Genomic DNA, 15,333 nt, shown 5'->3' on the forward strand with positions numbered 1-15,333 from the left:
CCCTTTCCTCTACTGTTCCACCCAACGTACTAACGGCCGCCTGTGATGACTGTTTCAAGAGGAGGTCTCCAGCTTCCAAACAAATAAATTGCTCAACTGTCTCTAAATGGACCAAACCATGGGGGCAGACTTGAAAATTAAGCTCGCTTGCCTTCATCCATCCAGTGTGAGGACAGACTGCACCATGACCACTAGTACACCAGCAGACACACACAGCGGGACTATTTAGCCTCGGCATCAACTCTGATAGGAAGGTGGATTCATTAATGTTTCCCCAAACCGAGTATCTCTTTTGATAGAAATCATCAGGCTTTTTGCTGTCTAGCTGAAGGCAGGTGACTGCAAAATGGCCTTACCTCCTTTATCTGGGAAAACTTACAGCCTACGTGGAAACTAGCAGGTGTCAACTACCCATGGCTCATGGGTCATATCTTTATCAATGATTAAAATAAAGTGATTTTTAAACCACTTTCTAAATATAAAAGCACACCACCTAAAGCACAATGCATCCATCAAGATTCATGAAGATGAAAATAATAACACCCATCTCTCGAGATGTTGAGAGGATCACAATGAAAAGATGAGATTCTCCATGAAGCACCTAGACCCAGCGTGTGGGGCATAATAGGTACTCAGCAAAAAATACATAGTAGCTACTGTTCACCAGTTTTTTAGAGAGTCTCAGACCATGGGTAATTAGGGAAGAATGACACCAGATAATTCTGAAACCATCCCTGTCCGTACTTACTGTGTCTCAGCCCCTAGCAGCATTTCCACTTTCTCACTCGCATGGTTACTCAGGACTGTCAGAGTAAAGAGGTGGCTGGCAGAGCTCTGTCTTGAATAAAGCATTGTAGAACTGTTCTTCCCTGGAGAAGAATTAAGCTCTTCATTGTCACAAGATTCCACCAATAGCTGATCTCTTAAGGAATAATCATTGACGTTGTAACTTTCTTCACTAGAAGGAGAAGGGAAAAGAACATGTCAACAATTCAATGGATAAGACTGTGACACTGTCCATTTTCAAGTCACATTCAGGGAGAAGGTGATGGGGAGGAAGGAAGGATAGGAGGAGAATGACTTATTTAAAACTTTTTTTAATGATTATTTTTGAGACAGAGACAGAGCACGTGTGAGGGAGGGGCAGAGAGAGAGGGAAACACAGAATCTGAAGCAGGCTCCAGGCTCTGAGCCCTCAGCACAGAGCCCGATGCGGGGCTTGAACTCACGAACCATGAGATTATGACGTGAGCCGAAGTCAGACGCTTAACCGACTGAGCCACCCAGGCGTCCTGAAAATGATTTATTTTAAAATATGAACTAGAGGGGCGCTTGGGTGGCTCAGTTGGTTAGGCAACCGACTTTGGCTCAGGTCATGATCTCAGTTTGTGAGTTTGAGCCCCACGTCAGGCTCTGTGCTGACAGCTCAGAGCCTGGAGCCTGCTTCAGATTCTGTGTCTCCCCCTCTCTCTAGCCCTCCCTGCTCATGCTCTGTGTCTGTCTCTCAATGATAAATAAACGTTAAAAAAATTTTTTAAATGAACTAGAATCTGAATTATATATACTGATTATGAATCAATATAATCTTCCCGAATTAAGCCTGTTAATTACTGTTTTTCTGCAATGTATAAATTGTATCTCAGGTTTGAAAGCAATATTAAAAATAATGCTGGGGAAGGGGCACCTGGGTGGCTCAGTCGGTTAAGCATCCAACTTCAGCTCAGGTCATGATCTTGTGGTATGTGAGTTTGAGCCCTGCATCGGGCTCTGTGCTGACAGCTCAGAGCCTGGAGCCTGCTTCGGATTCTGTGTCTCCCTCTCTATCTGCGCCTACCCAGCTTGTGCTCTCTCTTTCAAAAAAATAAACAAACATTAAAAAAAAAGTTTTTTTTTTTAAATAATGCTGGGGGCACCTGGGTGGCTCAGTGAGTTGAGTGTTGGACATGGGCTCAGGTCATGATCTTGCAGTTTCTCAGTTGGGGCCCATTTCAGGCTTTCTACTGTTGGCCTGTCAGTGCAGAGCCCGCTTCAGATCCTCTGTCCCCCTCTCTCTGCCCCTCCGTGACTTGTGCACTCCAAAAAATAAATATTTAAAAACAAAACAAATAATGCTAAACCCTAGCTTTCATTTTACATTATCCTGGAACTGGATAATGTATTACAAGTGAGACACACATGCATAGTGGTAATGCTCGAACAGGCACATTTCCCCAGTCTTCCCTCTGTCCGCAGAATAAAGAGGGAGCCCCAAACCTACCCATGCTCTGGATAACAACAGCTCAGTCCCAGCCTCCAAATCACCAGGCATAGGAGGGAAGAAGAGCCTCGGAGATCTGCCTAAGCCATCCTTCTAACACACACAGCCTCACCACCTGCTTCAGAAACCACCAGGACTGATTTCTCTATCCCTGCTTATGCCCATGATCCCAGTATTCTCCATTCCCCTGGAATCTCATCCCCATAGCACTGTGAACACACCTAATCTGGCTCTATCTCCCTGAGCTCCTCAGCTTGTTCCTGAACCCCTTCTGTGTCCTCCAGAAATGGACCTCATATAGGGAATCCAGCAAAATCTTGTAAATCCTCAGCTCTGTCCTTGAACCCTCCCTTTACCTTCTTGCCTTAACAGAAGCTTGGCTCTCCCTAGAAAACATGGCCTCCCCATAAGGCTTTCTATCAGCTGGTTTCTCATGCTGCTGCTAGACAGTGATCACTTCTTCCTCCCAAAAAGTCCTTAGCTTCTTGAAGCTCATGCTGTCCGGCTCTATCTCATAATCAAAGTCAAGGAAAGACTCCCAGTTGAGTTATCTACCCGTATGAGTTTAGTTGCTGGCTCACGGTCCCCCTACAACACTACTTTCTTGAATTTCCACACAGGGGAGACTTCCATTACCCCGGCTTGTCAGTTCCTTGACTTCCCCTTCCCCAACCATCTTACCTTCTGTCCTTCAGCTACCCCACCATCATCATACCCTAGACCTTGTCATTGAAATCAACTGCAATGTCTCTGTAATCCCAATGTCAAACACCCTCTCCAACCATCTGTCTCTCCTACTCCCCTCTTCTTCTAATCCTCAACCCCAATGATTCTTTTTTTAATGGTTTTTAACGAGTATTTATTTTTTAGAGAGATTCAGAGCATGAGAGGGGGAGAGGTAGAGAGAGAGGGAAACACAGAAACCGAAGGAGGCTCCAGGCTCTGAGCTGTCAGCACAAAGCCCGACACAGGGCTCAAACTCATGAACCATGAGATCATGACCTGAGCCTAAGTTGGACACTCAACCGACTGAGCCACCCAGGCGCCCCTCAACCCCAATGATTCTTTAGCCCACTGACTCTACCACCTTTCCCCTGTCCTTGAACCCTTTATGCTTACTGGATTACCCAGCTTGGATTTCTAGGGATGTAGTTATAATCACCACGTGTATACATGCTCATCTCTTTGGCAAATCCCAACCCTGGTTAGATACAGCTCTCCCTCTACTCCACATCTGTGCCCTTGCAGCTGAACTTGGGAAAGCTCAAGAAAGAACTGCTGAATAAATGGATGACTATGCAATACATTCTAATATATTCTAGGAACAATATTGAATATTCACCTTATTAAATAAGGTATTATTATTTAATAATAAATGCAAATGTATGAACTCAGGGGAGCTATGAGAAAATGAAACTCCTCATGCCCAACTACACTAGGCATTTCAGGATAGGCCGCTTTGCTCAAGATTTCTTAGAATTTTTTCATTCAGTGGCAGACGTCTACCAGTGAACCACTCCCTTGTAACTCTCCTTAGGAAAATTTATAAAATCTTTTCTAAAATTTAGTTTGGTATTCTCTCTTCAAAAGACAGCGCACAGTTATTATCTATAAAAGCAAAATACTGCCTTCTGATCAAGTCTACTTGTTGCTACGGTAATAATCTGTATTAACTGGAAGTTCACATGGCAAGATCATTTCCAAAGCTTTCCTGAGACTGCCTGCAGACCAACACAGCCAGAACCAGCATATATAAAATAGTTCTCATATCAAAATAAGGTTTATCAAAGTTCACATGATTTTCATCAAAGGAGAAAGCAGAATAATACACTTTACAAACAAGTAAGGTTGCATTTTCAAAAGACCATGTTTACAAGAAACAAAGCAATTTTTGGCAGAGCAGAGAATGCTTATAATGTTGTCTAGAGATCTTAAACATGGATTTAACAGCTCAGAACCCAGGCTAAAAACCAAACTGCAAAAGAACACAAGCAGAGCCTCAACAACATCAAAAACAAGAGAAAGAACAGGAAGAACGAGGGCCTCCTTGTTGCCATCCTCTCTCTGTAGCTCTAGTTAGTCTTGGTCCAACTCACAAGTTAAACAAGATGACCTGTTAGCCAAAGACACCCATTTCCAGTTAAAAGGAATTCTGTTTTCTCAGAGAAATCCAAGCATCCTAATGTTGCATATACAGGTGTTCAGGTAGTGCCCTAACCAATGACACTGCATAGGTATTCTTCATCTTTCCAAAGAAATAAAAGCAAAGAAATGTATATGCCATAAGCCCATCATTCAAGAGGACTCAAGTTCCAAAAAGTTGTTGGCAGTAAAGTGGTTCCACCTATTTAAGACCAAGAGGTCACAGGAAAGCCATGTAAACTCTTATGAGTTAACTAGTTAAGTCTTTCTTTTCCTCTTAATTTTCTGAGTTCCTATTTTCCCCAGTGTTTGTGTCAGTATCCGCTAATGTGTTGCAATGATGCTCTGAATCTTTGTCTTTTGGAGGCAATTAAAGCCAGAAAAAGTAGAAAAATTAAGAGTTTTTTAATTGTTCTCTGGAGCAATGACAACTACAATGCCATTAAGAGTTGGGGTGACTATGTGACCTAGTTTATGCCTATTATCCTCTCAAATGTCCAGTTTGGAAGATAAATTGTGGCCACTTTATTTTATAGCTATGTGACTTCACCTCGAGGTATCCATTTCTATACATCTGCACATTTGTGTCACAGAATAGGCCTGAACAGGGAACTTTTCCCACTCTTTGAATTTCTTGAATCCAAAATAGGACACAGGAAACACATTTGCTCTTTGTTGTTGTTAACTGATCCAATAGCAAGCATCCAATATTACTTCACCTAGACCTGTAAACTTCATTACACAATGTTTACAACTTCTTCACTACTCTTAATATGTTTATATTTTAAAAACCTTGGTTTCATTGAACAGTAAATCAATTATTTATTCTCACCCTCTATTATTCAAACCAACTGAAACAAAAACTAAAAAGCCATTCCCTCTTGCTAACACATCTGTGTTCTCTCTCACACACACATACACACACACACACTCACACACTCAATCTCATAAAGGTTCAAAACAATCCTACTTTCTCCTCTGAATCTGCTAACTATTGGATAAAACTCATTCTCGTAATGTCAGTCGGCACCTCTCTCTCATGCTAATACAAAAGGAAAAATCTGTGTTAAGATACGTGCCTAAGCAGAAGGAAGAGGGAAGAATCCATAGCCAGATGCAGCTATTTACAAACCTACTTCCCTCCTCTGCTTACTCACCCATGTCCAATAAGTATAACAGAGGCTAAGCTGGGGTGGGTAAGAAACCCCTTTCCTGAGGGAAGTTGATGCTAATCAGACTTCCCCATGTTTGTCTCTATCATTTAACAAACATATGGTTTACATAGTCTCCGAAACAATTTGGATCATGTAATTAGGAAGTTAAATTGCACAGAAAAAGGCAAATGGAAAAACCACCTTTCCTTGCATGGAGAAGTTTATATGTAGACTTCCTTTGATTGTCTTATGTGTGCTCCAAGTTTGCCAGCTGCTCATCAAGGCTGTCTGCTTTGTGCAAGCAGGACCCCTATCAGGTGCAGCAATCACATCTATAGAAGTCCGTTGCTCTGCCATGTAAACAGTGACGGATCTCGCTGTTGAAATCTACTTAAAGTCCTAGTAACCTCTGCTGAGATTCCATTCTTTCCTTTCTTTCTTTTTCTTTTTTTTCTCTTCCCTTCCCTTCCTTTTTCTTCCCTTCCCTTTCTCTCACCAGATAGAGAGCTATCAGTAGAGAACAGGATCTGGTGGTAAATACATACCTCAATTATTCTTCCCTCAGGAAGGCATTCTTTTGTTAAGCAGTTCAAATAGTGTGTGGTCCTACCATATGCAACCTAACGAAGTGGGTTAAAAGATGACATACCTTATTGTGAATAGTGGCTTTCTTAAAAAGATTATTATGGATCACTTTTAACTTTCTGCCCCATCAATTTCTAGAAAGGCTGGGATTTTTCATACTGGGCCTCTATTTATTACTTTTAAATCAGGATATTTCACAACCGCATACAACTGGCACTTTTTTTTTTTTTATTGTTTATCTATTTTTGAGGCAGAGAGAGACAGCACCAGCAGGGAAGGGGCAGAGAGAGAGAGACACACACACATAATCTGAAGCAGGCTCTAGGCTCTGAGCTGTCAGCACAGAGCCCAACGCGGGGCTTGAACTCACGAATCCGAAAGACCAAGACCTGAGCTGAAGTCGATGCTTCACTGACTGAGCCACCCAGGTGCCCCAACAGGCACACGCTTTTAAAATACCAAAGCCACATATATACATATGCATTAGTGAGTGTAGCAGGACAGATACCAACCTCAGCACAGGAGTTACTCTGGGGAGGAAGAGGAGGAAGAGGAAGATGGGATGATGGTGGAGATACTATGGATGTATCCGCAGTATTACATCAGGGCTTTTTTGTTTAAAAAGGAATGATCTGACAGTAATATGGCAAAAAGTTAATGTCTATTATATCTGGATGATAGGTATGTTAGTGTTTGATAAGAAAAACTTAAAGAATAATAAATGCATCGTGTCTGTGGATGTTTAAGGGTACAGTTGAAGTGACTATTGCACAATGGAATTTTTCTGGACCTACAGAAAAAGGATTATTTGCAGATGACATCATTGCCTGAAAAGATATTACAAAGTAAGAGTGAATTCAATAAAGTAGTTGCGTTGAGACAAAAAAACAAAAAACCAAAACCAAAACAAACAAACAAAAAGCTTTTCTATATATGACTGACACATGGTTAGAAAATGTAATAAAGTAAGTCATCTTATTTATAAGAGCCACAAAACCCATAAAATATTTAGGATTAAACCTAACAAGTTTCTACTATATGAAAACAGTTTCTGCTATACTTCAGAAGAAAGCCTGAATGGATACAGAAGTTTGATATTATAGAGGTTCCAATTCTTTCTAAATTAAAATATAACTTTATCATATCACAACAAAGTACAAACAGGGTTTTTTGGGATGTGGTGAAGAATGGAAACAGTCAAGCTGATCTTTGTAAAACGTACAAAAAATAAACACGTAAATACAGTCAGAAAGATTATGGAAAAAAATGAGAGCCATCCAGCCTTATGACATATTAAAAGCATATCATAAAACTACAGTAATTCGAAGACTGGGCCTGGGGATGAATTGACAGATGGGTTAGTGAAACAGAGGAGTGGGTTCATGAACTGATCCAAACACATCTGGGAATTTAGGACATGGTAGAGGTGACATTTCAAATCTGTAGGAAATTGACAGGTTAGTCAACAAATAACATTGGAACATCTGAAGAAACATCTGGAAAAAAAAAATTTTTGGATCCCAATCTCATTCAGTAACCAGGATCATCTCCTTGGACCCAAGCTCTGGGTCCATTAAGAGTCATGAGGAAGAGGTGGTGACAGAACAGGTCTTCCTCCTAGGCACAGACCCATCTGGACTTGCCTTGTGATTGGAGGTGGGGGGTACTCTTAAACATGCAAATACCTTAGAGAGAGTTCCCAACTTAACCTTTATTAGCAAACCTTTTACTTTAAGTACATAATAAGGATGACCAGGAATGGGAAATAGGCTAGTTGACCAAGATGGAGCCATACATATGAAAGGAAAGATGTGATGGGGGAAGTGAGGGGAAGGGTTGATTGTGAAGGCCAGCTTTCCCACAACCCACTGCTCCTCAGCCCTAGGAGTTGTCTCATATTTTACCATGGCATTGGTATGGGACTTTCTTTTATAGCCAAAATCTGACAGATGGAAACCCAACTAGCACCTCCAATTTTTCTTTTCATAAAAGAGTTAAATTTAAAAGAATTGATGCTATCAATGAATTATGCAAAACAATATGATTTTTCGCATACATCAAGATAGTGATGTTTATTTTTTTACTATGCAGTAAGTAACTCCAGAGACTTCGTTTAAAACATGCACACAGTTGCCCTGTCCTGAAAAACCTTCACTTGAATCTGCTGGTGCAAGACAGACGTCTCCTGAGCTACTCACTGCCTGCATTTTTGGTTTCTCAGACCCTGTGCCTACGTGCCAGTGAAACTGCTCCCCAAGGCCAGCATGGCCCAGCATCCCACCAAACCCAATGACTTGAATTTCACCACTATTCTTGACATCCACAAAATTTGATGATGTGGAGTACTGTGACATCCTGAAACTCTACCTTCCTCTTCTCATGCTTGTGTAACATTTCTAAGTCATCCTCCTTTTGGGTCATTCTCCAAGATCCTCTCCTAGACCCCTGCTGTTCTCTCAGGATTTATAATGGCTCTGCCATTCTCCCCGCCTGTTGATTCACACGACTGGGTGAGGTTTGATAAAATCAGAGTTTCTTCCTATTTTCCTTTAAGACATGCATATGAATTCCTCTGGTGCAAATTTCCATTAATTTCTCTTCTCCTTCCGAAAACATGATTTCTAAATCCCTATATCTGATCTTGTGCTTAACTAGAATAAAAATACCCTAGTTAACATTTCTGGAATGGAGACTATTGGTCTATACTGAAATTTATTTTGAGTTAAGAGATTGAAACATTATGTCACATGACTGACATTGATTTCACTAAACTTTAAAGCTTAGTTTTAGAATAATACAAACAAGTATTTAGTGAAATAATGTGCAATTTTAAAGTAATGAAGTACAACAGGTAAGAGTAGAGACTTGATTTAGAATGCCTGGTGAGAATCCCAATTCTATCACTTACTTCATGATCTTGAGCACATTACTGATCCCCTTGGTGTTTTAACTTTCTCATCTGTAAAATGGGGATAACAATACCAATCTCCTTGGATTGTTGTGAGAACTAAGTGATATAGTAATATATTTATTACTTGTAAATATAAGTCATATATTATTTTGTTGGAAGTAAAGTTCTTACAGTCATGCCTGACTCACAACCAGTAAATGTTAGCTATTATTTTTAATTTTCCTGACAGATCATGCATTTCAATTGCTTGACATTTTGTTCAAGGCTTGATAATTGCATGCACTTTGCAAATGGGCAAGTGAACAGAGCACAACTTGGATTAAATATGTATCTCAAGAACTTCATAATGTGGCAAGTACTCCAACAAAACAAGGCATGGTATTTATCCAGAAACTGAGTTCAGTCTTACTTGTTCAGTCCTTCAAAATAATTCTGAAGACTAACAAACATGCCATATGCTTGCTATTTCATTGTCAAGAATATAACAAATAGTTGTAAGGACCACATTTGTTGGTAAGATAAGGATCTGCTGTGATTCATGGTCACCAAAAAACATGACTAGTGACGCATCACAGGACTAGAAAGGCCTCATTCCTCTCAACACCGATCTCCAGATTCCACAGCCCAGGACCCTGCGCCCATGGGATGCCCTGAACCCATGGTCCTTAAAAAAAGGAGATGGGCAAGTCCAAGAGGCTGTTACCACCTTCCTGAAGCTTTCTCTCTGGCATAACTACAACTAAGCAAGCTCTAAAGAGCAAGTAGGCAGCCTCTTAAATTGGCAACAGGATTACTACAAATTACTAAGTAATCTTCATATTCAGGTTTACTTCCACTGGCTTCCTTGAATGAAAGGAAAAAAATACACCGAATTCACTTTTTTCAGCCACAAACTTATACTGTCTCCTAATCAGCTGTGAGGGATATTGCAAGACAATTGATACTAGAGAAGTGTACACATGAGTAACATCAACTTATAAAGGAATAAACGTAGATCAATGGTTATCCTTGCCATCTGACATGAACGGGGAGGGAGAGGCACTGAGTTAAACACGTGTATTTCTAAGATCATGTATTGGGGGCCATAAATCATGTCTGACTCCACAGTGTACCACAACCTTCAGATGTACAGCAACGGCTAAAGGTCTCAAACCATTTTTTTAAACTGTAAAATAATCTAGAAGAAGGGCAGTAACTTAATTTGTGCCAAGATCCTTAGAGAAAAATACAATGACTAGGAATAATAATGATACTCAGCATGTATCAGTCACTTAGCAGAGACTATTTGCTGTCTTTATGTGCATTATCTTATTTAATTCTCACAGAAATTCCATGAAGATGATGAACCATTAGACCCATTTTACAGATGATAATACTGAGGCTCTAAAAGATTAACAGTAACTTGCCCAAGGTCACATGGCCAGGACTTGAGCCCAGTTCTACTCAACCCCAGACACTGATATTGTGCTTCCCAGTCACCACAGCTTTCAACATTGAACAGCAATGTCAACTCTTCCTACAAATTAGAGGAAATGACACCCAAACCACTCAATCTTTAACCAAGATTCTCTTAAAAGTTAATTTCCTGAGGAAGAAATTTATTCTGCAGAGGAAGAGAGACAATGTCAGGTGACTTGAGCTCTCTATAATAGGAAAGACTTCAAAATGGAAAAACTCAAAACGAGGTCAAGCCAGGCTGTGACCCTTTGCAGGGAGCCTGCACAGCTTTAAGCCACTGGGCATTCAAACTGCTTGGGAACACTCAAGTTCTAACTTAAGTCCCTGAACTTGTGGATCATGATCTGGTAGTAATCCATTATAGAAAATCCTTTTTTAAGCCCTCAGGATTTGTAATGTGTCTTAGAGTTCAAGTTATGTCAATATATGTAACATTATGGAACCAGGAATCAGGAAATGAAAACCTACTGCCTTAAATGTCTTCAGGAAGGAAATGTTACAAAAAGGAAACTCTCTTCCCTGTACTCTGATGCTAGATTATCTAAAAGGCAGAGGAAAGCTCGCAAATGCAATTTGGTACCGGTTCTAACTTCCTCCTAAAATCTTAGGGTGTTTCTCAAAATAAAAGGTGCAAGCTTCTAGGCTGTATTTCCCCAATGACATTACAGGATGAGGAAAGGTGAAAATATTCTAGAAAAATAAAGTTAAAACATAATGAACATAAAGAAATTGTTTAGAGAGGAGGCTTTGGAGTCAGAGACTCAGATTAGAATCCTGGGTCTTTTCTGAGAGACCTTGGAAGAGCCTTTCTCTCTCTGCCTCCGTGTCCACAGTCGTAAAGTGGAAATACTACTACTATTACATTGCTATAGCAACTCGACAGTATGTTGCATATGCACTCTGAGTACTGTACGTGCTCGATAATGTGGGTTCTTGTCATCATTATTACTATTACAACTCCCCTAGCTGCAGGGAGTACCCGAAAACATCAGGGCTGGATCATTCGTGGGCAGAGAAGTGAGAAGAATGAAAACACAAATCAGAACATGACTATACTTACTATCCTTTCTTGTTATAGATAACAAGACTAGACTAGATTTCTGCATTCTTTTGGTGCTGTGCAGGACACCCAGACCCGGCCCATATATCTGTGTGCTTCAAACATGCTGGAGGACACATCTGGGCTGGTGGGGACAAAAAGGTACTACCAAGATACTCACATGAACCACAGCTGGATGACTAACACCAGCCAAAAGGAAGTGGGTTCCGAGTCTCCAATCACTTCCGGCCTCTTTGAACTAATCCCCCACCCCCTTCCGGCATTTATCTGAAAGGCAAGGCATTAGTTCTTTTACAGAGCTCTTCTTTTTTTCCCCACACTACTTGTATGTTAGTGTTCTGTGGAAAAGATGATTTCCCGGTTGTGGCTGGAACTGTCCATCATCTAATCCGCTGTCAGCCTCCCCTGCTTCTTGTCTACCAAGTCCCAGTGTGTCCAGCCGCAGGGGGTGCAGCATGGCTGAACCTGAACAATCATGGCTCTCCTGTTCCCCTTTGTCTTATGCTGGCGTTCCCAGCCTCTCTTCTACTGATGACAAGTCTTGTGACCCAAGACTGACCCATGAAACATAAGAAGCCTCCTGGGCACTGTCTGGGAAAGGTTTTCCTCTGCTGATAAAAAAGAAAAGCCACTTAAGGAAGGAGTCCCTTTGGTCAGCCTTTCCTTCTCAGCCTTGCCTCCCTGCTAGGTGTTTGAATGAAATCATGATGTTTGGACCTGCAGAAACCAGCTGCAGCCCTGAAGCTATATGCATGGGGGCAAAAAGTGAAAAGAGCTCGCTGCATGCAGGTGAAGAAGAGATGGGGTTGGGTTACTCATGACACTGGACCCAGACTGCCTCCCCTTAGCATGTTTGCCTACAGAAGTAAGTGTCTTCAGTGTTTGAGCCACTGTTATTTGAAGGTTCTGTTACATATTAAAAAAAGCTTTCCTAAGTGATCCAACATTGAATCTCTCAAAGAGAAATGGAGTATGCAGGGTTTCCCAAGCTCACCTGACTTGGTGTGTGTGTGTGTGTGTGTGTGTGTGTGTGTGTGTGTGTGTGTGTGAGAGAGAGAGACAGAGAGACAGAGAGACGAGACAGAGAGAGACAGTGAGATAAGTGAACAGTTTTTTTACTTAAACTCCTTGGTATAACTATACTTTTACTTGCAGCTCAAAACATTAATTGATACAATAGTACAAAATAAAAGCAGGTCTGAAAACACTTCCTCTATAAAGCAGTTTTGCAAATACAGTCCTAAATGTTTTTGAAGTTGAGGGTATGTAGCATCATTGGGTAAGTTTATAGGTAAAGCTCAGAGATATGAAAAGCCACGTGATAAACACAGGTCCAGATTTGTATTTGCCAAAGTTAATTAAGGTTAATATATAATGGGACACATGGGTGGCACAGTCAGTTGGCCATCTGACACTTGATTTTGACTCAGATCAGGATCCTAGAGTTATCGGATCGAGCCCTGTGTCAGGCTGAAGATCTCAATCTCTCTCTCTCTCTCTCTCTCTCTCCCTCCCCCTTTCCATCTGCCCCTCTTTCCTGCTTGCACTCTCTCTTTGAATTTTTTTTTTTTTTTTAGTGTTTATTTTTGAGAGAGAGGGAGACACAGAATCCAAAGCAGGCTCCAGAGTCTGAGCTGTCAGCACAGAGCCAAACATGGGGCTTGAACTCACAGACTGTGAGATCATAAGCTGAGCCGAAGTCAGACGCTTAACTGACTGAGCCACCGAGGTACCACCCCCTTTCTAAAATCAAATAAACAAACAAACAAATAAATAAATAGGAATCTGTAATGGAGAATACAAAAAAAATCATCTTTTAAAAATAAGGGAGAATTCAAAGTAATTTTAGCTTGGGGATGGAATGCAGGGGTCTGCCCACTGAGTAATGCATTCACTCAAACTGTTTATATTTACACAATCGGTTCCAATTTAACAGATATTTATAAATGATCATTATGGGCCAGGTGCTGGGCTATGCACTGAGGATACAAAGGTCAACAAGACAGATATGAACACCCAGTAACACAAATGTTACCACAGAGAAAGTACAGGGTTTTATGGGACCATAAAGCAACAGAACTGAACCCACTCCAGAGGACTGGATCATAGCACCCAGGGGGTGTGACAATTAACTGAAAACCTAAAGAATAAAAAGGGCTTTGCCTAGAAAAGGCTTGGGTGGAGTGGATCAGTGGGGAGGGAGAGAATCCAGGCAAAGAAACATGTGCCAGGTCCTGGTGGCTAAAAAGGGGTTCAGTGAGGCTAGTGCAAGGTAAGGCCATAGAAGGGCCATCTACAAGGATGAACTGAGTAGATGTGCCTTTCAAAAAGCATACTCTAAAAAACTAAAATAAGAAGATAAAAAGCAGACTCTGGCTGTGGAACGTAAAGTGGACGGAGGACAGTGGCAGGACTCCAGTAGGGTGTGTGTCACAGGTGAATTCAAGGTGGCCCCACAAGGGCAGTAGCCCTGTGAGAGGAGAAAAGCAATTTCACGGGCAGCTTACGAGGTCGGTATTGGCTGGACAGGGGAGCACCTGTGGACAAGGAACCAAGGTAATCTCTGGGGTTTATTGAGGAGCACCTGGATGCATGGAGGTGGCTTGAACAAATGAAGGGGAGACTTTGGACAAGGAACAGGTGTGAGAGAAAATGTGGATGAAGGTGACCTAGGAGCCCTCAAAATACAGGTGCTCAAGTCACATGACCATGAGGACATTCCAAAATTATGAGAAATGGCATCATCAATTGATGTTTAAAAAAAAAAAAAAAAAAAAAAAAAGGTGTGTTCTAGAACTGGCTTATAGCACATTTATTTATCTGATTATAATCATAATTCAACAGTGGTGATGGTCTGGGCAATGTAGAGAGCTGAACTGTGTCCTCGAAAAGTCTAGCCCCTGAGACCTGTACATGGGACCTTATTTAGAAGTAAGGTCTTTGCAGATGTAATCAAGTTAGGGTGAGATCATCCTGGAGCAGAGTAGGCCCTAAATCCAGTAACTGTCATCCTTATAAGGACAGAGGGATTTTGAGATATACTGGGACACAGAGAGAAGGCCGTGTGAAGACAGAGGCAGAGACTGAAGTTGCGCTACTGTAAGCCAAGGAAGCCCAGGGGCCACCAGAAGCTGCAAGAGGTGAGGCAGGATTCTCTGCAGAGACTTCAGAGGGAACATGGCCCTGCAAGTATTTTTATTTCGAACCTCTGCCTCCAGAATTGTGACACGATCCATTCCCATGGTCTTGAGCCATCCTGTTTGTCACTCTTTGCTACCGGAGCCGATGAAAACGAACAGAGGGGGATCTGCATTTTGTCTCAGAAGAAATTGGGAGGGGAGACTGAAGCCAGATATAAGGCACTGAACGAGAATAAGGTGGTTAACTACCTTACAAAATAAGGCTTTGGCTGGGGAGCCTGGGTGGCTCAGACAATTGAGCGTCTGACTTCGGCTCACGTCATGATCTCGCAGTCTATAGATTCGAGCCCCGCATCAGGCTCCGTGCTGACAGTTCAGAGCCTGGAGCCTGCTTCTGATTCTGTGTCTCCCTCTCTCTCTGCGCCTCCCCTATTCACATTCTGTCTCTGTCTCTCTCTCTCAAAAAATAAACATTAAAAAAAATAAGGCTTTGGAGAATGTTAAGTGTTTAGGTCTTAGGTACAGTTTTTACATTTCTGGAGACCAGACTATAGTTACTTGGTCTCTAAGGTTGTTCACAGGTATAGTCTAGCCTATACACTGTAATCGATCATCATAAATAAGTT

The 15,333-nt window shown here is 41.5% G+C and overlaps 1 protein-coding gene across 4 annotated transcripts in view; it reads right to left on the bottom strand.

Annotated features, from left to right (window-relative positions):
* ARHGEF26 (Rho guanine nucleotide exchange factor 26) overlaps positions 1-15,333 on the bottom strand; it is a 129,597-nt gene that overhangs the window by 13,924 nt on the left and 100,340 nt on the right. For all 4 annotated transcript variants that reach the window (XM_023260457.2, XM_045037416.1, XM_045037415.1 and 1 more), the window contains one exon: positions 749-958. In XM_023260457.2, the coding sequence (XP_023116225.1) occupies positions 749-958 (210 nt within the window). The remainder of the gene's footprint in view (positions 1-748; positions 959-15,333) is intronic.

Source organism: Felis catus, chromosome C2 (genome assembly GCF_018350175.1).
Source record: "Felis catus isolate Fca126 chromosome C2, F.catus_Fca126_mat1.0, whole genome shotgun sequence".
Lineage (NCBI taxonomy): Eukaryota > Metazoa > Chordata > Mammalia > Carnivora > Felidae > Felis > Felis catus.